General features: G+C 35.5%; 2 protein-coding genes across 2 annotated transcripts in view; one reads left to right on the top strand and one right to left on the bottom strand.

The window, feature by feature from the left end:
• LOC106415590 (probable disease resistance protein RXW24L) overlaps positions 1-27,194 on the bottom strand; it is an 88,610-nt gene that overhangs the window by 41,433 nt on the left and 19,983 nt on the right. The gene's annotated exons all lie outside the window — the stretch shown is intronic.
• LOC106382606 (general transcription factor 3C polypeptide 5) lies at positions 19,903-24,182 on the top strand. Its single transcript, XM_048748355.1, has 15 exons — positions 19,903-20,090; positions 20,300-20,458; positions 20,537-20,768; positions 20,869-20,958; positions 21,049-21,139; positions 21,334-21,400; positions 21,494-21,536; positions 21,656-21,827; positions 21,909-22,007; positions 22,160-22,228; positions 22,576-22,714; positions 22,918-23,119; positions 23,396-23,499; positions 23,590-23,632; positions 23,778-24,182. Exons 2-15 carry the CDS (start codon positions 20,324-20,326, stop codon positions 23,954-23,956), a joined length of 1,665 nt encoding a protein of 554 aa, XP_048604312.1. The 5' UTR covers positions 19,903-20,090; positions 20,300-20,323; the 3' UTR covers positions 23,957-24,182.

Below are 27,194 nucleotides of genomic sequence, written 5' to 3'. Positions count from 1 at the left end.
GTGATATCTTGAGAAATTTGGAAGAAAAAAAAGATCATTTATAATGATAATTGTAAGTTCTGTATTTAGATTTTTTAGGTTACTTTTAAAAATAATCTAGTTAAACTGTTTTTCAGAAAGAAAACCTATTGCTATCATTTTACTTCCAGTCATAAAATTTTATAGTTCGGTTCAACATAAATCTTAGTGAACTAACCCGAAATATAATTCGGATCGGTATTTAGTTAATTCGATTTTAGAAAATGCTACTGAAGTTTTTATTTTGGTTAGATTTCGTTAAAATTTTGGATGAATACGGTTATTTCGGTTAGAAATTTTGTTAGTTTGGTTCAGGGTTTTGGTATAGTTGGGGTATATAATTTTTTTTTTAAGAAAGAAGAAAACTGAAGTAACAGATTGCCAAACCGAATACTTTTTTAGAAAACCTACGAATCGAACCGAACTAACCGAAATTTTGGTTCGGTTTGGCGGCTTCTGTTCAGTTCAAAATCCCAGGCCTAACTGTGACTATTATATCTCTCTTTGTTCTCACCAGCTGATATTAAGGTATTTAAGCTGTATCCTCTGCTCTGAGGTTTGGACAAATGAGGACATCACAGCTGAAATTTTACCAGTCAAGGGAGATTTACTTGCCTTGGCTTCAGACACCATACAGACCATACGAACAATCGGGTACCCAGCAGTTAGTGGTTCAACCGGGTGGTTCTTAAGGAAGAATGCAGTAGAATATCGCTTATCACATATTTGGACAGCTTCAACAATGAAGTCAATGCCCACATCAATGACTCAAGGGTCTCATTTCCCGGAAATATGTCTACAAACAATACATACTGAATTTGTTAGATACACTGGAAAGTAGAAGAGATCTTGATTTTGGAAGTGCAGAGAGTTTCCAAGGCATCCTCAGTGTACCTCCAAATGGTTTCTACGTGCACATCGCTGATAGTTCCGCATGGCAAGAATGCCTTATCTTACTGATTAAATTTTGGGCAAGGTTAGCCGATGAGATGCCAGAAGTAAACTCTTCTGATACCGGTATAATGAGGAGAGTCGCAAAGGCCACATGTCATAAGAAGAGTGGTAAGAGGAGGTTGTTAGAGTCGACTTTCAACGGAAACAAGGAAGTACATGTGTTAACATTTGATTGACCAAAGTAACAGTTTGTTAGAGTCGTTAGAAGAGAGTATAAAGAAACAGAGTCATGCAACCTTAGATTCATTCAGAAATTGTGATTGTTGAGATAAGCTTTGAAGAAAGCTAGAAGTAATCCTATTCCTAGTTGTGATAAGAAACAAAGAGATAAACATAGAGTATTTAGGAAGTTATCTAATAAGTGATTTCTATTAGGTTTAGGATTACGCATTCATATATATAAATGGCGTGTGTGACATTGAGATGTTGTGTGAGTGATTTGTGATTGTGAGAGCTTAAGTTTTTGTGCTAGTTTTTTTAAACAATAAGAAGAGACATATTCGTATAATCTTGTGAGTTCTTTACAAAAGCTTTACAACAATATTTGGTATCAGAGCCATGGGTGATATTGTAGTAGCAATACAACCAGAGGGAGGATCATCGTCGATAAAGTGTCATGTTCTTACCTCAACGAACTACACCGTGTGGGCCATGAGAGAAGATCTTACTCAAGGTACAAAAAGTGTGGGAGGTTATAGAATCAGATATAGAGAATATTGAAAAGAGAATAATGGCTATGGCTCTATTGTTCCAATCAATTCCTGAAGCGTTGATGGCAGACTTTGATCGTCTTAAGATGAAAGACACAGAGTCTATAGATGATTTCGTTGGAAAACTATCTGAGATATTATCAAAATCTGCTGCATTGGGAGAAGAGATTGAATAAGCAAAATTAGTGAAAAAAGTTTCTTAAGTGCCTTCCTCGAAAGAAGTACATACAGATTGTGGCCGCTTTGGAACAAGCCTTAGACCTCAAAACCACTAGCTTTGAGGATATCATAGGACATTTAAAGGCGTATGAAGAACGTGTCTTCGATGAGGAAGATAACCAAGATGATCATGGAAAACTTATGTATGCAGACATGGAAACAGAACAGACTCGCAACTACAACAGAGGCAGAGGTCGTGGAGGACGCTTCTACAATAGAGGACGAGGTCGTGGTCGGTTCAATGGAACAAGATATGCAACAAACCTTACATGTTTCAGATGTGATAAAACCGGACATATTGCATATAATTTCCCAGATCGCTTGCTTAAACTACAAGCAGCACAAGAGAACGAGAACACTGAAACACTAGATGCAGACGAGCTGATGATGCACGAGGCAGTCTACTTAAACGAAGGGAAAATCGTACCAAGTAACTACGAAGTGAAAGATGGTGAAGATGATATCTGGTACCTTGACAATGGGGCCAGTAATCATATGAGTGGAGATCGTAGGTATTTTTCGTCTATTGATGATTCTATCTCCGGCAAAGTACGGTTTGGAGATGACTCATGCATTGATATCAATGGGAAGGGATCGATCGAGTTCATGGACAGAAACGGAGAAGCAAGAAAGATAACAGATGTCTATTTCATCCCAAACCTAAAGAGTACATAACATTATCAGCCTTAGACAAGCAACTGAGTCAGGATGTGAAATAAGGATGAGAGGAGAGCACCTCTTAATGCACAATCATTATGGAAAACTCATCGCCAATGCACTGAGATCGAAGAATAGATTATACAAAGTGCATATGAGGATAAGGGATGATTTATCTCTATTGTCTACAGCGACAAGTGACTCAAGCAGGTGGCATGCAAGGTTAGGGCATATAAACGTTGATACGATGAAGTTTATGATACAGCGAGAGCTAGTTATTGAAATCCCACAATTCGAGATAGAGAAGAGGGTATGTGGTTCGTGCTTAATGGGCAAACAGACAAGGCAAACGTTCCCTCAATCAACCTCATACCGAGCTACAAACATACTAGAGTTGGTTCATGGCGACTTATGTGGTCCTATTAGTCCAAACACGAGTGCTGGAAACAAGTATGTACTAGTCCAAACACGAGTGCTGGAAACAGGTATATATATATATATTATAGTTATATTTTAGTTATAAATCTATATATAATAGCAAACTCACATTATGTGTTCAGTGACAGCAACATTTTTTTATAGTAAAATAAAATTAAGATCGTACGGTTGAGATTGTTGCTGCTATACAATCTAACGGATAAAATTTTAGTTTCATTTAAAAGTCTTACGTCAATCGAGTCTCGATGGGCGACGAAAAAGGCGACACGACGGGTGACTCTCTGGAAATTCCGGCGACGGCACAAGATGGCTCTGCTCCACCCCCGATGGAATCTCTCGACTCAATGGTAACGCTAGGCGACGGAATCGGCGACTCGACGGGAGAGTCTCTGGCTGCTCCGGCGACGGCTATGGATGGTTCTGCTCCACCCACGATGGAATCTCGCGACTCAATGGAAACCCTGGGCGACGGAAACGGCGACATGACTGGTGACTCACTCGCTGCTCCGGCGAGGGCTCTGGATGGCTCAGCCACAACCCCGATGGAATCTCGCAAAGGCGGCTCACCCCCCCCCCCCCACCCCCCCGTGAAGGAAATGGCTCACCGTGGACAAAACCACCCATTGTCGAGCTTCTGCCTCCTCCAGCTGCTGTAAATGGCGTCGTGGAACTGACGATTCCAGATGAGATCTTGACTGATCCGAACCCTTTGTGGAGATGCTATGTGGTGGGGTATTTCATTGGGGATGCTCCTCATGTTGGATCCATCCACGCTACGGTAAATCATCTCTGGTCTTCGCCAAAGACGGGAAGTAAAATTGATGTGCAGTTCTTGGAGAAGAACACGGTTTTATTTCGAATTGAAAATCCTCAGATGAGAACTCGAGTAATTCAGAGGCGCTACTGGCATATTGCGGATATTCCACTGGTGGTCAACGAGTGGTCTCCGGAATCGGCTCTTCAGCCTCCAGACCTGTCGGCTATGCCCATTTGGATTGACCTTAAGGGTGTGCCGAGTATGCTTTTCTCTCATAAGGCATTGAAATGTTTGAGTCGAGCTGCAGGCAAATATGTCAAACTTCACCCTAGTACAGAAAAATGTTTGCGGCTTGACGTGGCTCGAGTTCTTGTCGAGGTTGATCTCCATAAGCCACTGGTGGAGAGGATCAGCTTTGCGGATAAGAATGGTGTGCAAGTGGTGATTGACGTATGCTACCCCTGGTTGCCTCCGAAATGCAGTATTTGCAATGCTTGGGGCCATAAGGGAGCGGCATGTAATTCGAGGAAGATTAAGGTTATGCAAAAGGAAAAGGAGATAGTGGGACTGGCCCCGGAAGCTGAGATTAACGGTGTTGTGCAGGAGAGGTATGCGATCACACCAAACAGAAATGCTGTTAGTGATTTGCTCCACGAGCTTGAGGCTATCCCACCAGCGTTGGGAAGCAATGTGGTGGAAGTTAAGTCAAACGATAAGTTTGAGGTTGGCGGTACTTCAAGTTCTGATGTTCTGAAGCTAGATTGGATCCTTGCCGGCAGGAATTCTTCTCCACCGGATGGGGAGAGGGTTACAGGTGCAAAAGAAGTTAACCAAAGTGAGGGGGATATGGTGATCTCACCTTCGAGATTCAGTGTTCTAGCGATAGAGGAAAATGAGGAGAGAGATGGGTATGGAGATGACGATGCTGACGACATAGAGGAGGGTCAGGTGATATCTGAGGTACAGCATATGGATTCAAAGAAAGATACAGCCAAGAACGTGAAGTTTCGGTCAGGAACGAGTCTCAAGCTCAGTAAACAACTACATGGGCGTGGGAAGGAGATGAAAGCAGTAAGGACACGATCCACCAAAAAAGCTTCCGCTCGGAAGTTATGACGTCCTTTTTCGTATGGAACATGCGTGGCTTCAATATGCCTCGCAAACATGGAGAAGTTAAAAGATGGGTACAGGCAGAGAAGTTCTCTTTTGGATGTTTACTGGAAACTCGGGTTCAAGTGGAGAATTATGGAGAATGCGCAGCAGAGGCACTTCAGGGTTGGGCTACGCTGTCAAATTATGAGTACAATCCTCTAGGCCGCATTTGGTTCTGCTGGTCAGATAAAGCGGTGGCTACTCGGTTACATATCAGCTCTCAGGTTATAACTTGTGCAATTCAGATCCCTGAGACAAGTGAGCAGTTTATATGTTCAGCAGTCTATGCCTCGAACTGTGAAGTGGAAAGGAGGAGACTGTGGGAGGAGCTAAGGGGAACTCAAGCTGCATATCGACATCTCGACATGCCTTGGATAGTCATCGGGGACTTCAATGTTACACTGTCTATAGGAGAGCACTCTCGGGGTACTGTCCCTCGATCTTTGCTTGGAATGAGGCAGTTTCAAGATGTGGTTATGGATTGTGGTTTAACTGATTTGGCGGCTTTGGGAGCTCTGTATACCTGGTGGAACAGACGAGATGAAGATCCTATTGGAAAGAAACTGGATCGCGCGTTGATAAATGCGGCATGGCTTAGGTATTACCCGCAATCCTCTGCTTGTTTTGAGGCTGGGGGTATATCTGATCACGCACGATGTGTAGTCACCATATCAGGAGCCCTAAATGAATCAAGGAAGCCGTTCTGTTTTTTCAACTACCTCTGCGATCATCCGGATTTTCTTACTACGGTCAAGCGAGTATGGGACTCGATGCAACCTATTCATCACTCTAGGGCTGCTTTGAGTAAATTCCAGGGAAAATTAAAGCTTCTCAAATTCGATATGAGAGTGCTTAACAAAACCCATTATGGGGATTTGCCTAATAGGACAAAGCTAGCATTTGAAGAGATGTGCAGATGTCAGAATGAGGCACTTGTGAATCCAAATCCGAATACTTTTGCGGCAGCTGCGGAGGCGTCAACTAGATGGAACAAATTGGCCAGTATCGAGGAAAAGTTCTTCCGTCAGAAATCCTGTGTGAGGTGGCTGGGAGCTGGTGATCACAATACTGTCTTTTTCCATAGAGCTGTGATGACAAGAACGTCTCGAAACACAATTAAAAAACTGGTAACTGAGGCAGGTGAAGTGCTAACAAAGGTATCCGATATAAAGAAGGAAGCAGTGCAACATTTCCAAAAGTTCCTCCAAGGTCAGCAGGGTCCAGAGGTAGACTCGGAGGACATGCTGGAGGACCTTCTAACCTATCGCTGTCCTGCTAGCTCTGCTACAGGGCTCGTAGCTCCTGTGACGGTGGAAGAAATTATATCAGCACTGAAAGCTTTACCTAACGATAAGGTGTCGGGTCCAGATGGCTTCACCAAAGAGTTCTATGTAGCAGCTTGGTCAGTGATAGGGGGAGATTTCATCATAGCGGTGCAATCCTTTTTCATTTTCGGTTTTCTACCAACTGGGATCAATGCTACGATCTTGACACTAATACCCAAAACGGAGGAGGCGCAGACCATGAAAGATTTCAGGCCAATCGCTTGCTGCAATTTGATATACAAGGTAATATCCAAAGTGCTTGCTCGTCGGTTGAAAACTATACTCCCTGAGGCTATTGAGGCAAATCAGACGGCTTTCATTAAGGGTCGGCTGATGCTCGAAAATGTTCTTCTAGCATCAGAACTCGTAAATGGATATCACAAAGAGTCAAATACTGATAGAGCTACAGTGAAATTTGATATCTCGAAGGCATTCGACACGGTTAGGTGGTCTTTCATCACCTCGGTACTAAAAGCTATGGGCCTTCCTCCACAGTTTATACTTTGGATCAGGGTATGTATATCTACTGCGGCTTTCTCTGTGTCTGTCAATGGGAGTTTGGAGGGTTTTTTCACAAGTGCCCGTGGAATCCGTCAGGGATGCTCTCTCTCACCTTATCTCTACGTCATACTAAACAATGTTTTGTCCAAGATGTTGAACAGGGCAGCGTATGAGCATCAGTTCGAGTATCATCCGCAGTGTAAAAAAGTGCAGCTCACGCATATCAGTTTCGCTGATGATATTCTTGTGTTTACTGATGGGTCTGTTAGATCACTCCGGGGAGTACTAACGGTCATGGACAAGTTTCCTAGCATCTCAGGTCTTCATATTAACGCGACCAAGTCTTCGATATTCGCCTCAGGTCAGACGATAAGAGAGGTGTTACAAGAGGCGACGCTAATTGGGATCAAGGTCGGAAAGCTCCCGGTTAGGTACTTGGGTATGCCCCTCACCACCAAGGCCCTAACGAAGCAGGATTATGAACCTTTGATTGATAGGGTCCGCAGAAGGATGCTTTCTTGGAGAAACGCATGTCTTTCCTACGCTGGCCAGTTACAACTAATAAAGTCCGTGATCTCGAGCATAGTAAACTTTTGGAGTCAAGCTTTCATCCTTCCCAAAGCTTGTCTAGACGAAATTGAAAACATGTGTAGCGCTTTCCTTTGGTCGGGTTCGCCCAACCAGACTAGTAAAGCTAAAGTAGCATGGGATGATCTATGCTGTCCTAAGCAGGAAGGAGGTCTTGGTGTTAGGAAGCTTCGGGACTCCTCAAAGGTCTTCGCTATGAGTTTAATATGGAAGATTTTCTCCCTAAAGAGCTCTCTATGGGTCTCCTGGATCCAGGAATACTTACTAAGACAAAAATCTTTTTGGGATGTAAGGGATGATGGGAAAGGATCATGGGTTTGGAGGAAACTCTTGAAACTTCGTGTACAGGTTTATGAGTTCATACGTTTTGAAGTTCATGATGGCCAGACGGCTTTCTTCTGGGTTGATGATTGGCTACAAGTAGGGAAGTTAATTGATATCACTGGCCCTATTGGCACATGCCATTTGAGAGTTGCGCGCCATGCCAGGGTGCGGGATGCAGTCTCGAATTCAAGTTGGAACATCCGTGGTCACAGGAGCCGCTTCTTTCATGAACATATTGATCGCATCCGTACTGTACAGCTCCCTCATGAATCTCTCGGACCTGACGTCGCGCTGTGGAAGCACTCTGATGATAATTACAAGCCTTACTTCTCCTCATCAAGCACTTGGGAGCAAGTCAGAAACAAAAAGCCCGATGTCTTTTGGAGCAAAGGTGTATGGTTTACACAGGGAGTTCCGCGCTTCTCGTTTATAGTGTGGCTGGCGGTAAAGAATAGATTGTCCACGGGTGATAGAATGAGAGTTTGGGGCATTCAACAAGGTTGTGTTTTATGTGGTGAGAGTGACGAAACCCGTGATCATCTTTTCTTCGCTTGTCCTTATTCTTTCACAGTGTGGGACAAGCTAGTGAACATGTTGACTGAAAATAGGACTGATCCAGACTGGATGGCCACGCTTCAGTATGTCAGCGGCAACTCACTACACCTCTTCGACAGGATATTGCTAAAAATGGCGTTCCAGACAAGCGTCTATCTCTTGTGGAAGGAAAGAAATGGGAGGAGGCATCACACTGGTTGGCGGACAGTATATCAACTAATCAGGATCATTGATAAAACAGTATGGAACAGGATTACTTCGCTTCGATACAAGGCTGGCCATAAGCTTGAAGGTTTAATGCGACGTTGGTTTGAAGTTACAGCCTAGATAATTTCTTTCTCGATCTGTATATCCTTTTCCTATAGTTTCCCCTAAAGCTTGTAAAACTCTACTCTTTCTATTCTGATCAATAAATTTCACATTTCATCAAAAAAAAGTCTTACGTCATCAATACTAATGCAAACGACATCTTACTTTTCCTTTCTTTGAATAGTTTTTTACACCTAGAGACACTTTTTCACTTTCCAATTACACTTCATGTGTTCAATGTATGGTCCATTCTTTTTTTTCTTTTGAAAAGGCTTTCATTTGTATGTTACATACTTCATACATAAATTCTTATTTTTTAGGATTTTTAAAATGGTGATCGCTAGAAAATTATGAACGAGGGATCTTTAGGAAGACGAAAACAGTTATTATGGTCCATCACAACTTCAACATCTTCAAGTGTATCACTTATGTGTCTGTGCGTCCGTATAGGTAGGATAGTTTGGGAGTCATCAACGGTAAGTTTCTACGAAAATACGAAAAGAATTAATAATGTTATAAATTAGTAAATTATATATACAAATGTATAATAGCTGGTCGCTTTATACTGTATCTATGTATTAATGAATATTATATGCTTTTGAATTTTGAATGGTCGAACACAATCATAGAAACCCAAAAAATGATTTTTACAAATATGTCTCTTTATTAGTGCATTAATGCTATTGATGATTGTGTATTTTTACTATAGATTGTATAGTTTTTCTTAAAAAATGACATCTTATATACTTTTTGTTTTATAACTGCTTTGAATTGAAAAGTTGCATCTTTTAAAACTAATATTTTTCCAGCTCCGTATATTTTTTTTGATAACCCTGGTATCCGAAGACCTCGTAAGGCTCCGACTATCAACCAAAGACCGTCCACCGGAGCTAAGCCGGGGAGCCCGCCGAGGTCTCCAGGAGGGCTGGTGATCACCCCATTTAAATCCCACCAGTAGCCAGCGTAGTTGGAAGTGTCCGTATTGGGCCCGAAGGCCCTCAAGAGCAACATCCGCCAGCAGGACTCGAACCCATAACTTCCCAGGTCGAGGATCGCCACTGGACCACTAACGCGTGGTTCCAGCTCCGTATAGTACAATTTCTACAACATCTTCTCCCAAATTCGAATATCAAAATGCTTTTATCACTGTCCATTCGGTTCCGGTACTGGTTAGTTTTTTGGTTGCCTTCGATTCTAGGGGTCTAGAATCCCTTCGGCTATTTAGAAGCTTCGGTTTGGTTCTGTTTCAATGTTTTCGGTTCTCGGTTTAGTTTGGATATCAAAGTTAGGAACGGGCTAATATACATTCAGTTTCGCTTTGGTTTTGGTTTTACGGTTAATGTAGATCAAAAGTAAAAAAAAAATCAGGTTTATCAGATTAAATATTAAAGTTTTGGGGTTTCAGATAAAAATTTGGATAATTCACATAATTTTTTTTTAAAAATGGATAAAAAATATTCTGGTTATTCGCTTCTAGGTATTTTGGTTTATAAGTAATATTTTAATTATTTGATTATTGTAAAACAAAATATATATACTTAATACTTATAAATATATAAATTATATTTACAAATTTGGTATCAATTCGGTTCTTGATTCGGTTTCGGTTTGGTTCCTGTTCTTTAGTGCTAGAGATATATGATCCGCTCAAGTATTTGGTAGGGTCCAAACCCAAACCGAACCTTTATTTTGGTTCGGCTCTTCAGTTATGGATAAATGTGTCAATGCCTAATTTTGATAAACAATTTCAGTGTATGTATCTTAATATTTTTAAAAGTAATAAGAATTTCAGAATAATTTATAACTATTGAAAAATATAAATCTCACGTCAAACAAATGTGGCTAATATATAGTACTAAAGTGAACAAATTAATGGGAAAATATAAAGATAAATAAACATAGGTCAAAAGCTTAAAACCATTTAAATAATCATTGCAACTGCTTAAATGAACATTTACAACTATTTATAAAAATCATCACAATCTGTAAAGATTAACCATTGCAACATATGATGACCACTCATTGTATTTTTGGTGATTAATTGTTACAATATTGTATGGTTAACTGATATAAAATATGGTTTCTATATAAAGAGTTGTGGACATTGAAAATATGCAACAACAAGAAACAAAAAAATAAAGCAAGAAATAGCAAAAAAATGAACGACCCAACTGATCATAAAAAATAAAGCAAGAAATGGACACATTTATCATGAACCGAAGAATCAAACTGTAATCAAAAAGAGGGTTGGTTCAAGTTTAGATCTTACAAATTATCCAAAAAGATCATATATCTTGAAAACCAGAGAGCTGAAACAGAACTGATCCAGAATCAAAATAAAACCAAATCAAGATCAAAATCACTACCCAAATTTCTATAATATAATTTATATACTTATAAATATTAACTACATTTATTTTTAAAATAAGAAAATAATTTAAAAATACTTTTTATAAGCTGGAATACTCAAAAAAATTGAATTACCATAATACTTTTTGTCAGAAATGTTTAAAATTTTTGAAATTATCTAAATTTTTATCCAAAAATACAAAAAAAACCTGATATTTAATTAAAAACTTAAATTTCTAACTTTTTACTTGAATTAACTAAAGAACTGGAACCGAACCAGAACTTAATAGGATCCAAATTATTTTGGATATTAGTTGGTTCCTAACTTTGTTACATGAACCGAAAAAAAAACGAACCAAAACCAAACTGAATTTTCTAAATACCCAAACGGATGCAAAACTTTTAAAACCAAAGAACCAAATCAGAACAGGAACCAGTTTTTTTATTTCATTTATAGTACTTTTAAATTTTGTTGTTAAACTATCACCATTTTATTACATGTTATAAATTCCATTTTGTTAGTGTAATTAAAATTTTTTTTATAGATTTCTTTATCCTTTGGGCAAATGTTTATTTAATTAAATTATACCGAGATATTTTGGGTCCCACCGAAGTGAGTCAAGACTAGCCACATGTTAGCCGTTTACATTTTCAAATTGTTTTAGAATTTTTACCTTCTTTTTATGTAGTTTTAAAACATTATATATTTCAACTGATATATTATCTAAGCGAACAATTTTGTTTGAAACATTTATTTTGATAATTTAATTACAAATTTTAACTCTAAATTCAACAACCAATTTGTAGTTAAATTGTTACATATAGTTTACATTCTCATATTTTAACTAATATTTTTGCTACATAAATGAAACAAAAAATTTAAATAATTTTTTAAAAGTTATTAAATATATACATTTAATTAGTATTAAATATTTTTTAGTAAGAAAATCAATTGCCCGCGCGAAAGAGCGGGTTTGTTTCCTAGTATTTATAATAACAAATTAATCAAAATAAATAAATATCATAATATCCTACGATACATACACCAATAAGTTTATTCAAGAATCAAAACAATCAACTACTCTCAAGTTTCATGGTAATGCAATACTTTTTCCCATGATCCTATCATGTAAACAGCAAGAGATTCTACAAGCTATATACGACTGGTTACCATTAATAAATAATTATATATACTTATTAAATTATATAACTAATTATAAATTAGCCAGCAAGAGATTTCACAAGCTATATACGACTGGTTACCATTAGTAAATAATTAAAGTTATTAATTACGTTATATAACTAATTCTAAATTCAAATTAGGAAGAAAAATTATTTTAAAAAATAAAAAGATAATTTTAAAAATTATTTATATATATATATTGAGTGGTTATCCAAAACTTTTTTCCAGTTATAAAAATTAAAAATTAAAAAAAAAACTGAAAATGCATAAACAAATATTAATCATGTAAAAAATTGAAGTTGTATATTCAAAATGAATGTAGTTTATAAAGAGATTTTTCATGAATGTAGTTTATAAAGAGATTTTTCAAAAATACTTATAATATATGAAAAATGTAACAATAGCATCATTATGTCCGTATGTGCGGACAAAACACCTAGTTTCCTTTAATTTAGTAGTGTTAGATTTTTCAAAAAAAAAAACATTTTGTTTGTTCCTCTTTTGCAGTTACACTTTTAGAAAGAAGTTTAAAATTGATCAAACCGGTTGATCCAGTTCTGGACTAACCGGCAGGAGATCAGTTCTCAATCGACCCACACAAAAATATACAAACTGCATCTTTTTAATCAGTTCACCAAGGATGAGCTCTGGTGATTCCTTCTCCAACCGACTACTTGATAAAGATCTTAAATGCACACATCACATGCTAAACATGTGAACAAACTCTATGGGTTTCATAAATAATTTTTATAATCCCGTTGAAACTTTTTTCTAACTGGTGCATACTAAACTTGTTGTTTTATTTTGTTATTCTAGTTTTAATAGTTTCAAACTGAATTTTCTAAAAATTATTCCAAATATAAATTGTAGTATAGTTTAGAGAAACAAAAAAATATATAAAAGATTTTAAATCTCAATATGCATATGTCAGATTGTGTTGTATTGTTGTGAATAATGCAAATTGTTATAAACAACAAAATTGTTTAAATTTGTACATTTATATTAAGTTTTTCATCTTTCTTTTTTGTTTTTTTTTTCTATTCATGTTTCCAGTGATATTCTAATAAATTAGTTATCAATGCGATTATCTAAACAAGTAAATTTTTATTTTTCCTCAACACTCTGAACCAGTTTTGGCAAGTTAAATTTTTATTTCATTACTCTTATGAGAAGCCATGAAATCAATGTGAAAAATGTATACCCTCGTGCAACCGTTTTCTTCAATATAGATCATTGGATACATATACATACTCAGCTTTGATATTAATATTTCCCGTATAGTTGATACGCGATATATATTCATTAAAACCATTATCTTCAAGTGTAACCAACAAAGAGTGTACAAGTTGTTCCTTAGGTTGTGGTTTGACCTTTCAATGATGGACAATGTCGTGTCAATATATAGGTGTTTATAAGGTATACATGAGTTTTTAGTTATCTTATTAGTCAGCATCTTTTTACACACATACGTCCAAACCTGATATGAGATTTAAGTAAATGGATAAGTGTATGTCTTCCACAGTTTCAATTTTTTATATTTCTTTCCGTATCATCATTAATTAACCATTATGTGTACAAACTTTTATTTTTAAAATAAAGTTTTATTTTTCATGTCCCTTGTGTTTCTGGTCATTATTGTTATATGCAATTATGTATTCAAGCTTTGATGTTATAGAAGAGATACAATACAATGTCAATGTATGTGTCTATAAGGTATACATATAGCTTTTAGTTATTTTATTAGTTAACAAACATCTTTCACACGCATAAGTCAAAAGTTAATATGAAATTCAAACACCTGGATAAGTGTATAATTTCACAATTTCAATCGATTATATTTCTTACCGTGGATCATCAACATCAATAAATATTATTTTTTTATTTCATACTATACAATTTGATAGACAAAATATGCTAATTTTGTTTTTATTTTCAATAGATGAATAAAGTATTTCTTAGGTTTGATGAAATTCCAGAGGATCTCTCGGTTCATTTTCAGCAAAAGGTTACTTGGTTTGAAAATGCAGATGCGCTGAGTACACTGCCAAATACCGGAATGTAAACCATGTATCTAAGGTTTGGATGCAGAATGGGTAGTTAGAAGATTATTTAAGAAACGATATTAATTAAGATCAATAATAGAGGTCACTTTTAGATATGTTATGTTTTTCTAAATATTATTAAATTCATTCCAAATATTTTTTTCTGCTTTACATAGTGTCAAACAACTTATTGCAATATGTTATCCAGTGTTAAACAAGAAAATAATATTTGTTTAGTGGGCCGGGAAGTTACCTAATTGAATTTATTATTTTTGCATAATGAGTTAAAACAAGAACAGAGAAATGAATCATAATTGCTCCAAATTGAACTAAATTTTTATCTATCATATTTCATTATGAAAAGCCAATATCCACAACAAAATTATAAAAAAAATGTTGCATGTAAGAGCCCATAAAAGTTCAACATTCTCTTAACCTAATTTTGTTGTCTTCTTTCAGTTAAAAGTAACATTGTCTTTTGATAACTATTCAAATAAACACAGAATGGACGATGAAAATCAGCCGCTGGAACAAGAGCAGAAGACGAAGAGGGTAAACAACGGTAGACATGGTAAGTATAAATCTTGTGTTTACAATCTTTCTTTTTGTGTTGGAACGTATGTGAATTTGACTATTTTGTTATTACTTCTTAAACTTAAAGAAAAAAAATAGCAATCAATTGAGAGTGACAATAGTTGTTGTTGCAAGTCTTGATTACACCCCCTATAAAAAAAACCACCAAAGTTATGGTGTGTTGAGACTGCTTCATGAAAACGATTCACATTTGTTGATGTAGACTTCTCATCGAAAGAAACATGGGTTCAAATAGTTTCTCGATCTTGAAAACATCAAACAGGATGTGGACAAAGCAGCAGTCAGAAGCATTACTTTTGATGTGTTTCAAATTACTCTAATCGGTTCAGATTTCATGCGTCATTGGTTTCAAGGGAGAGACTTCTTTGTGCTGGATACGACGATTGTTGGTTACTGCGATTACTATTTTGATCAAAGTTACATCGTGTAACAGTTATTATTATGTACAATGTAGCATGTATATTATGTTATATTGTTTCCAATAAATAAAAATTGCTAAGAACAAAAAACTATAAAATGTGTAACAATTATTATTATGTTTTTTTATTTTTTTCCTTATGTTTTCCAATGATAATCTAATAAGTTGATTGTCAATGCGATTAATTGAAATAACAAAAAATTCTTTATTTTCAACACTCTAAACCTTTTTTTTTTTTTGCAAATGGATTTTGTTTCATTACATTATAATAAGTTACGAAAACAATGTGAAAATGTATGAACTTTTATCCCATTTTTTATTTGTAAAAAGATTGACCTATTCAATATAGATCATTGGATAACAATAATATTCGAATACGGTTAACTACATGTTTTCAAACTTGATAACATATTTAATTCACATTAAATGTTTTTGGCTACAATACAACAACCAAAACTTATATACGGATTGATCAAACATGTTGAAATGTTTCCAAAAATGTATCGTTTTTCTTAAAAATATTTAGTGCTAGTTTGAAAATGACATTACCTGTTTTACGTAGGGAATGAACCTTTAGATATTCTCTCCACAGTTGCGACAAATCCTCTGACGGGCATGGTCGTGAAAGTTTTCAAAATTGTTATTCTGCATCACATCCGCAAAATTAGGCACGTGGTAACCTTTGTCAAAGTAAAATTTCCAGCATCCAACAATAGTAGTATCCAGAACACTGAACTGTCTGTTTTGAAACCAATAGTTCATTAAATTTGAAGCTATCTCAGTGATTTGAAACACATCAAAATCAATATTCTTTGCTTTTGCTTCTTCAACATCTTCCACAAAGGATTTGAACTCAAATTTCTGTCATTGAGGAGATGCCCATCCACACTCAATATCAACAATGATATCAAGATTTTTGTGTAGAATTGATATATTTTACAGATAAAACTTCATTAAAACCATTATCCTTCATGTGTAACCAACAAAGATTGTACAAGTTGCGTATTAAGTTTTAGTTTAGATTTTGAATGGAAAAATTTCATGATAAAAAGGAATAATATATAGTATGTTAGCTTCTATTTGGATAAGAATGTTATGTCAGTTGCGATCCATGTTGCCAAAATGTACGTCAATAAAGAAAACCTTATGTAATTCATTCTTGTTTATTTCATAAGTATTTTGGTGAATGTAATCATCAATATTTCTCACAACCTCTTTGAATTCAATCAAAACACACATCATATTTGTGTTTCCGTTGCTAAATATCACATATAGTATTAGCAATACTCTAACAAAACCATAAAGTGTTAGAGATTGTGATATATGAACATCTATTGGATTATCCAAGAGGTTCATGTATACTTTTTTATTAAATCTTTTTTCACATACTAATTTTTTTTGAATATACATATTCATACTCTTGTTGCATCAAAATCTGATACATGTGGTCTAGACTATTGAAATTACGCAATTTACCATTTGCATATTTCAACCAACCAATTATCTAATAGAAAAGCATGATGTTCTATTAAAATCTCAATGAATATAAAAAAACCGTGTTTCATGTATGAAAATTAAACCAAATTTAAATTGGAACTAAGTAAATAGGCACATGACTATCAAAAAGTCTTCAAAAAAAGAATGAGTAATCATTGTTTCTGGTCATTATCGTCATTTCCACAATTATGCTTCATTCAGATTTACATCTTGCGTTGTTTTGTTATATGCGATTTTGTATACAAGCTTTGATGTTATAGAAAATTGACAATGAAATGTCAATACATGGGTGTTTGTAAGGTATAAATGTAGCTTTTAGTTATCTTTTTAGTAACAAACAACTTTTGACACATATAGGTTGAAACCTAATATGAAATTCAAAATATTGGATTAGTGTATAATTTCCATAATTTAAGTTAATTATATTTCTTCTCGTGGATCATTAACATCAATACCAATTATTTATCTATTATGTTTAACTTTATTTTAGAGTAAATTTGTAGTCTTTATATCCTTTGTGTTTATGTTCATTTTATCGTAAGCACTTTTGTATACAAGTTTTGATGTTATTAGAAGACAGACAATACAATGTCAATATAATTGTTTGTAAGGTATGCATGTCGCTTAAAGTTATTTTATTTGTTAAGAGACATCTTTTAACATAAAAATATTCAAACTTAATATGAAATTTAAGCAATTTGATTAGAATATGACTTTCACAATTTCAATCGATTATATTTCTTCTTGTAAATCATCAACATCAACACCAATTATTTATTCATTATGTATAACTTTGATTTTTAGAGTAAAACTTCAATTTTCATGTTCTTTTGTGATTCTAGTCATTTTGTTATATGCAATTCTATATACAAACTTTGATGTTATAAAAGATGGACAATACAGTGTCCATATAGGTGTTTTAAGGTATGCACATAGCCTTAAATTATCTTATTAGTTAACATACATTTTTTAACACATATCTCAAAACTTAATATCAAATTCAAACAATTTGATTATTGTAACTTCGACAATTTCAGTCGATTATATTTCTTCATGTGGATCATGGAAAACATTACCCATTATTAATTCATTTCATACTATACAATTTGATATATACAATATGTTAAATTTATTTTTATTTTCAACAAATGAAGGAAGTATTTCCTAATCATTATGCATAAATTCTCAAAATCATGTCAATCTTTTTCTAAACATTAATGCATAAATTCCAATAACTTCATAAATTTAACAATTTAGGATTTAAGCATAACTCTTAATTAGTTTATTTTAGAATAGTGCTTTCCATCAACTTAATTGATTAGTTATAACTATGTATCTCACAGAAAATGGTATAATTAATTAGTTATAACTAAGTGAATGTCTGCGATTTCGTGGATATAAATATTTATTTACTATATGTCTACAAAAAAATATTGTGTATATTTATTTTAATTATTTTTTGTTTTCGTAAAAACATATCATCATGACTCATTTTTCTTATACATATCTATAACTGTTTTGCATAAGAGCATCTCTAACCCACCTCTATATTTGCATCTTTAATAATGTTTAGATACAAAACTACTTTAACTCGTCTCTATTATCATTCATCTATTAAATTGTTATATGTGTTAACGACAAAGTTTTTCACTAATAGGATACACGACTAAATCTATATTCATATTAAATTGTTATTTTTGTTAATGACAAGGTATTGTAGATGGCTGAAAAAAACTAAAATTAGAGTCACTAGAAAAGTTTTGTCTGATCACGATCGTAGCTAGGTGTCACGATGTGTATTGATATTAACACATGTGATTTTCTCGATGGTTATCAGTTCGACACTTTTCCTGATCAAACTCTTAACGCGTTTAAACAATTAGATAGATTCTGCTTTCTTAGAAAAATACACATATATGGTGATCTTAAAAAGTACCATGATTTAGAAGAATGTCCTTTGTTTGATGTTGCTAACACAATTGTTAAGCATTTCCATCATTTTTTTTTTGTTTTGGTCTGACATTTTCAAACTCTGTTTTGTTATTTTTTTTATATGTATATACATTGTCATTGCTAAGTGTTTAAAAATCATATGTTTAAGCATCTTATGTTCTAAATTTCACTAATAGGATACACGACTAAATCTATATTCATATTAAGCTGTTATTTTTGTTAATGACAAGGTATTGTAGATGGCTGAAAAAACTAGAATTAGAGTCACTAGAAAAAATTTGTCTGATCACGATCGTAGCTAGGTGTCACGATGTACATTGATATTAACACATGTGATTTTCTCGATGGTTATCAGTTCGACACTTTTCCTGATCAAACTCTTAACGCGTTCAAACAATTAGATAGATTATGTTTTCTTAGAAAAATACACATATATGGTGATCTTAAAAGTACCATGATTTAGAAGAATGTCTCTTGTCTGATGTTGCTAACACAATTGTTAAGCATTTCTATCATTTTTTTTGTTTTGGTCGGACATTTCCAAATTATGTTTTGTTATCTTTTTATATGTATATACATTGTCATTGCTAAGTGTTTAAAAATCTTATGTTTAAGCATCTTATGTTTTAAATTTCACTAATAAGATACACGACTAAATCTATATTCATATTAAGTTGTTATTTTTGTTAATGACAAGGTATTGTAGATGGCTGAAAAAACTAGAATTAGAGTCACTAGAAAAGTTTTGTCTGATCACGATCGTAGCTAGGTGTCACGATGTACATTGATATTAACACATGTGATTTTCTCGATGGTTATCAGTTTGACACTTTTTCTGATCAAACTCTTAACGCGTTCAAACAAATAGATAGATTCTGATTTCTTAGAAAAATACACATATATGTTAATCTTAAAAAGTACCATGATTTAGAAGAATGTCCTTTGTTTGATGCTGCTAACACAATTGTTAAGCATTTCCATCTTTTTTTTTTTGGTCGGATATTTTCAAACTCGTTTTGTTATCTTTTTATATGTATAAACATTTTCATTGCTAAGTGCTTAAAAATCTTATGTTTAAGCATATCTTATGTTCTAAATTTCAAAACATCACTTCAGATGAAATTATTAAATATTTAGTTGTAAACATTCGGCAAAAGTTCAAAATGTCTTTGGTAGAATGTACATGCGGTACATATTCATGCATATCATATAGATTTCTAATTTCTTTTTCGTTTCTGTAAGTCATTAAATAATCGAGGTTTAGATTATACAAAAGAAAACATTTGATTGGTTCCTTTTCTCATTATTAGACTTTTAGAAAGAAGACTAAAAATGATTAAACCGGTTAATCCGGTCTGGAATAACCAGCATGAGATCAGATTTCGACCAATCCACATGTAAAGACTAAAATGTCGCCGTTTAACAATTCGCCACAAAGGCAGGAGGCAAGAAAGCTCCGGTGATTCCTTCTCCTCCCGGCGCTCTCCAACTACTTCCCGCTCCGTCTCAATTTCGAGATCCATTCCGATCCGTAACCGCCACTTCTGGTACACCATCGTTATCTCTGTCTAGAGCCTCTGCGTAATTTGACTATAAGTCTCGCTCTCTCTCTCTCGCTCTCTCGCTCTCTCGCTTCCATGGTCTCGAACTAGTTCCAGCTCTAGGTTTCAGTCACTAGGTTCATTGTAATTTGAGCTTGAAGAGCATCAACACATAGTAACAGATAAGCTAATTTGATGTATGTGTGTATCACCAGCGAGGTGAGATTTGGAGAGAAACGATGGGAATCATAGAAACAGGAACTGTATCAGGTAACTTGCCGAGCAAGGAGACGTTTGTAATGCACTACCCTGGTTATCCATCATCTATCTCCCGAGCCCTGGAGACTCTTGGAGGAATCCAAGGGATCGCAACGGTAAGCGTTTCCTGAGTTACTCAAGAAAGATATGAAGTTGATTAATATCAAATTTTTGGTTTATTCACTTTGGTTTAGGCAAGAGAATCAACCTCAAACAAGCTTGAGCTACGTTTCCGCCCTGAAGACCCTTATGCACATCCTGCCTGGGGAGAGAGACGTCCTTTTAATGGTTTTCTGTTGAAAATTTATAAGGAGGATGTTAAGAGAGTTCCTGAAGAAACTCATCCTGTTCTTGCCACTAGCGGTGCATGCCCAGCTCTGTGTGCTGATATTGCAGCTCGTGTGTCTGAATCGTATTGCTTCGATGGTAAGAACTTATCTCTCCAAATTGTTATGTGCTTCTAAATGCGTCTTGTAGAATGAGCTTTTGCTTAAAGTTTCCCATTGTATCCACTCTTATTGTAAAGGCATGGTTGACTACCAGCATGTTATTCCTATTCACGCGGATGTAGCACAGCAGAGGAAGAGGAAATGGATGGAGGTGAAGCCGCTTGCAGGTGATTCTTCTCCGTTCGTTTGGTGTATTTCATTATATTTTGCAAATCTCAAGGTTTTGTAGCATAGTTTAAAATAAATATATCATACAGGAAACGATGATCTCATGGACATGGCTGATGAAGATGTAATGATGTTATTGCCGCAGTTCTTTGCACCCAAAGATATGCCAGACAACTTGGTGTAAGATTACACTGTCTTCACTGTTTTTTTACATTCTTACCTGCTAACACAAATTATGTCCACGTGAAGCTATTTGTGTTCATGTGAATCTTAGTAAGGAGTATGTTAGTTATAGGTGAACGATGAAGAAAGACGTAGTTGATTAAAGTGTTTGAAGTTCTATTTTTAATTTCATTTTTGTTGTTTGAGCACAGGCTGAAACTTCCAGGAACATCAGGCCCGAAAAAGAAAGAGGAGGCACCAACTCAGAACCTTTGTGAGGTATGTGTTTGCTACTTCGCCATTAATGGTGGCATGATAATTTGTATGTGGTACTACTTCTCCATTTTCTAATTGTTTTTACTAATGATGCAGGACGATATTGGCCCAGTATTTGCAATTGATTTCAGTGTCAAAGATATCCTTTTCTCTGTTTTTGTGATCTTCCAAATCTTATTATAGCCTAGTTTGAAGCCATGTTCGTTTGATGCTTTTATGTCATTTTGGATATCTATGATCGGTCCTTAGCGTTCATACAGATCCCAAAGGTATTAAACTGGGAAGGCTTCATTGGTCCCAGCTCCGACCAATGGCAATGGCAAGTAGCAGTGTCTGCACTGTTTGACGAGCGACCTGTGTGGACAAGAGATTCCATAGTCCAACGACTACTTGATAAAGGTCTTAAATGCACACATCACATGCTAAACAGGTGAAGAGATTCTGTGGGTTTCTTATGTGTATTAGTTGTCTTAGTACTGCAATAACCAACTTTCTGGAGCTTTCTCTGCAGGTTTCTTCTTCGGTCTGCATATTATTTCTCGGGTGGTCCTTTTCTTAGGTTCTGGATTAAAAGAGGCTATGATCCACGGAAAGATCCTGAGTCTCGTGTGTGAGTTCTCTCCCTCTATATGTAATGTAGAATTCTCATTTTGTTCACCTCAAAACTCAAACTAGAACAGAAAAAGTATGTCAAGTCTCTTTATTTGCATCCAGTTTGTAGATGTATGTCAAAGCTATTTACTTTCTGTAATTTATTTTCAGATACCAGAGAATGGAGTTCAGGGTTCCACCTGAATTAAGGGGTTATTGTGATGCCAATGCAAGTAACAAGTAAGCGTTTCCTATTTTCTTATAAACTCAAATCTTTTCTCTACTCAAAAAGGGACAGGAAAATAGAAAACATTTTAACATTTCTTTGAAAGTATTGATCCGTGGTGAAGTGTAGGAGAAAGGAAATGTGTCTAAATTCTCCAGAAATCACATTTGTATCAATTAACTTGTAGAAGTTTTAAGTCAAATTTTGTCCAAATTTCCGATGATCTCAACCTCAATATCTTCTTTTAGCGAATTTAAGATGGTTTATGTGGGTGCATATCATGTATTTAACATGATACATCGAAAAGTTGTAGCTGAACCGTTGGATTATAAGGTGGTAACTAAGTTCCTCTTTGTGACAGGTCAAAGCGAAGCTGGGAAGACATTTGTGCTTTCAAAGTTTTCCCTTTCAAATGCCAAACATTTCTACAGCTATTTGAACTTGAAGACGAGTACATTCAGAGAGAGATAAGAAAGCCTCCCAAGCAAACTACTTGTAATGTAAGTTCTCAAGTAGTCTCTTGCTGGATAGATATGACATGTTGCTTGCTTCATTATGAAAAAGTTACAGATCAAATGTTTATATGCACTTGCTAAAATGCCACTACCAATGCTTCACCAATCACACACAATACATTAAAACTCTGACAAGTCCTTTTGTTCCATATGATGTTTTGGTTATTTGATTCATGTTTTGTTGGCAGTATAAAACAGGATGGTTCTCAGAAGCGCTGCTTGATAATCTGAGGCTCCGTGTAGCTGTGAGGTTTGTATCTGTGTTTCCTGAGCCAGGTTTCGAAGATGTATTTAAATCTATTCAAGATGAGTTTGAGAGGTCAGAGAAGACAAGAATTCAGAAAGATTCACTGACATCTTGCAAACCAGATCACCTCGAAAAAATTAAAGGTAAGATCAACAACATAACTTCACGTTGCCATGTTATTCACGTTTTAATTATTCTAGTTAGTGACTGTTGACATGTGTTTCTGTCTCGATGGATTTGAATTTGAGTTAAAGCATGGTGAAGTTAAATCCGAATAAACATTTCTCTAGGAGAGTATGTAACGTAAAATATTATAAGTGGGACTCATCTGCCCGAGTCTTATTATCATTCGCCATCGAACACATTCTTCTCCTTAGAATATATGGAAATAACAGGTACTGATGTAAGATAATACGCAGGTGGGGAAGATACGAAAAAGAATAAAAACACAAACAAAGAGAAAGAGGTATCAGCGGATGAAGATGCTGAAGACGTGGATGAGGAGTACGAGGAACTCGATGTGGTAATCATTGTTATAAACTTTTTCTTATTTACTTCACTCACTATTTTCCTCGAAAAATCCATTTCATCATTTCTTTGTTCCTCTTCGCAGGCTGCAGATGATGATGATGAGATATCGTTAAGTTCGCATGGATGTATCCTTCAAATCCTAAACTTTTTTGATAACGCAAGCACAAAATTTGATGAATTATTATGCACTTTCTCGAGTGTTTAGGAGATTAGAAAAGTTCTCAAGGCAAATAAGAGCTTGATCTTAGTTATTCTTTAAATGATGATAAGATGGTGAGATGGAGAACAACAACTCGAGAACGTATCTCCAAGGATTGTTCGATAGATTTCCAAGCAGCAAACCAGCCTTGGATGGTACTGATAGCGATGGAGAGTATCAGATCTACGAGCAAGAATCAAACGCTTTGGATGATGATGACGAAGATGATGGTGACGATGATGATGAATGAAGATTTTGGAACATAATGTGTATTTTCGTTGTAATTAAGAGACTAGTAGAAGACACAATCAGGTATCTGTAATGTAAGGAGATAACGTAAGTGTAGAGTAACTAACTAAACTCAACAACAAGAAGACTATGTACACACGACTACGTACGTGGTGAGTTAGCTCAAGAACACCGCCTGTATCGGTGAAAACAAAATTAAACTATATATAATCAATATGTTTGGACCATTGTGGAGCTTCTTGTGTTGTGGTGGTCTCAGTGGACTGGACCTGACGAACGAACTGGCCTTTGATACGCGGACGTTGCTCAGCCAGTTTCTTCCGGCTCTCATAACGAACCTGGTGCAAAGTATCATCCAAAAGGTTAGAATCATTCTCCTTAACATAGCCACTATGTAGTCATGAGTTTTATATACCTTTTTGTCAAAACATCTGTCCTTGCGTTTCATCCGGAACTTGTTCAAAGCAGCTTCTCGTTGAAGAGACTGCTGATTTTCCCCACAGACGACGAGTTAGCACTGCAGTCATTGCCTATTGCACTAAGTTCGGTTGCAGAAGACACGTGTCTTCTCTCCTCTGCATCCATGGAACCGTTGAAAGGGTGAAACATGGAGCTGTACTCATGCGGGCTAACGGAGCTCGGGCTTGGAGACAGTGAAGCAGGAGTCATGGCAGCTGTGTTGAACTGTATGCTGTTGAATGGAACTGGTGTTGGGTAAGAACTCTGCCCTGGCCAAGAATTCATCTGAGATGAGTCAGCTCTATTGTTAAAGCTGGCTTCGTTTCTTCTCGGAGCACTTGGAAGCGGTTCCGATGAATTGTATCGGTTGTTGTTGTCATCTTCACTTGCTGCAACGTTCTTTCTTTGATTGGAAACCAAGGGAGAAACCGAACATTGTGGCCTGTGAACGTACCTGGCAACAAGCGTATGCCAACATGTCAACTTTTAAATTGCTATTCTTTTATAAAATAGATTTTGATTAAGGTTTATACACAAATATGATTTCAAAGAAAAACACAAAGGAAATTACAAAGAAAAACAAAAATATAACTTTTTTTTAAATACATTAAAACAAAAAATATACATGTTCATTCAAAGGACGGATCACGAGCTAATTATCTTTTATTTTTGGTAATCAGGTTGAAATTCGAATAATATGGGAGTGATGGACACAAGAATAAACGAATCTTAATAATTTATCCAATCGCACAATTTTGTTTTTAAAGTTTAATATTTTTGATTCAGAATACTTTCAAAAAAAGTATTCAAAATCCTGAATTTACATTCCCCTGAGAAGTAAGTCTTCTAGTACATTATTTATTATAATACTTAAGTCACATAAATCCTAAAATCAAATATTCACTAAACAGAACACAAACACTTCATTGAACTTAAAATCAACTTTTAAAGAGTTTACTATACACAAAAGTAAACACATACATATCAAATTTAATTTTTCAAAAAAAAAAATAGATTCCAAAATATAACCCTTAAAATACAACCAATATTATAACATATGTTATGAGACCTTAAACTAAAGAATATAATAACTCAATCTACATTCACTCATAGAGATAATTGTAAGTTTTTTATTTAGATTTTTTGAGGTTACTTTTAAAAATAATCTAGTTAAACTGTTTTTGAGAAAGAAAATATATTACTATCATTTTGCATTAAAATAGTTGTTTTTATCTTAGGTTGCGTGTTCTCGAGTTTGTACACATTAAAGAAATAATTTATGTTAAAATTAGTCTTGGGTGAAGATTATAATTTTTGAACAATGAAAAAGGCGATTAGGCTTATAATATTTCTACCAATAGATCAATAGAAAAGGTGTTTGTATATATTACTATAAGATGATAATCCACACCTTGTGAAAATTAATATAATATAATTGGAGGAAGGTCACATAGAAGCAGGGAGGCTTGAATATATTTTCTAGTAGCCGGACTGTTAAAGCTGAGGCAGATACCATTGATGCAGTTACTGTTAGGCTTCCAGATCTTAGGGTTACTCTCTTGGCGGTTCAGATCAAACATGTAAAAGACCCAATGGATATTGTCAAGATGGCAATCAATCACAGAGCATCAATAGCAAGAGGTCCCTGCACTTGAAGCACATGGATGTAAGTTCTCGAAAGTAGTTGCTTGGCTTTGCTTTGGGTCACTGTGATGATGAATCGACCTGCAAGGCCAATGCAACTGCTCTTATTACCATTCTTTCTTGGCTGGCAAGGAATGGATTTGCACCAAAAAATGAACTGATCGCCGACTCGATCATTGAACAACTCGTAACGAAAGAGGAAGACATTATAGGAACAATCACCGTTTTGGAAGGAGTGGAAACATAAACTAGAGGAAAAGATGCATGTAGCTGATCGTTCTAGAATGCTAGAGCGAATCATTCCCGGGGTTTGATACTGAAAAGATTTTGTCCCATGATATTGACTACATTAAGGTTGCTGTTTTCTTCACTCATTGAATTTGTGAAGTCAGAGAAAATTAGCTGATACATATGGCCTAGAAGCAGTCAGAGATAGGAATATACATATAACTCGTTAAAGCTTATCTTTTCCTCAACTGCAACTACTATATATCTGTTTTTGTCTTCTCGCCAGGTGATATTAAGGTACTTAAGCTCTATCCTTTGCCGTGAGGCTTGGACAAATGAGGACAATCACGGCTGAAACTTTACAAGTCAAGGAAGATTTACTTGCCTTTGCTTCAGACATGTCCATACATACAATAAGCACAATCATGTACCCAGCAGTTAATGGTCTTAACAAACAACGACTTGCTTACATAAACAGCCTCCTTCCTGAGTGTTATTGCCGTTTGGAAGAAAGAAAGGAGGAATCATCATTGGTGCAACATGGTTCTTTCGACAGCTTCAACAATGAAGTCCATGCGCACATCAATGAGATGAACTTGGAAGCTTTGGCCAAAATGGTAGGAACTCTCACTGGCTTCTTTCTTCATGGAGAATTCATAATGATTTGGGAGTGCAGAGAGTTTCCAAGGCTTCCTCACCGGTCTTCTGGGGCTCATGAAAACACAAAATCTTCACCGGTGGCTATCTTCTCTCAGTAACTTGGACAGAAACCTGGAAGAACTGAAGCGTGTTAGGCATGTGGTTTGGGGAAAACTCGTAGTATTCTCCGAGAACCTGGAATTGCCAAGTCAGGCTGGTGTCTACTCCTTAGAGCTTATCCAGTTCATCTCAGGTAAGAATATCAAGGA

This window comes from Brassica napus, chromosome C2, assembly GCF_020379485.1.
Source record: "Brassica napus cultivar Da-Ae chromosome C2, Da-Ae, whole genome shotgun sequence".
In the NCBI taxonomy this organism is placed as follows: Eukaryota; Viridiplantae; Streptophyta; class Magnoliopsida; order Brassicales; family Brassicaceae; genus Brassica; species Brassica napus.
The sequence above is the reverse complement of the archived record's forward strand: the minus strand, read 5'-3'. Positions and strand labels throughout refer to the sequence as shown.

Coding starts and splice junctions, on each gene's coding strand:
- LOC106382606 (XM_048748355.1), top strand. CDS start 20,324: ATGGGAATCATAGAAACAGGAACTGTATCAGGTAACTTGCCGAGCAAG. Junction 20,459..20,536: donor GAATCCAAGGGATCGCAACG/GTAAGCGTTTCC, acceptor ACTTTGGTTTAG/GCAAGAGAATCAACCTCAAA. Junction 20,959..21,048: donor GGAGGTGAAGCCGCTTGCAG/GTGATTCTTCTC, acceptor TATATCATACAG/GAAACGATGATCTCATGGAC.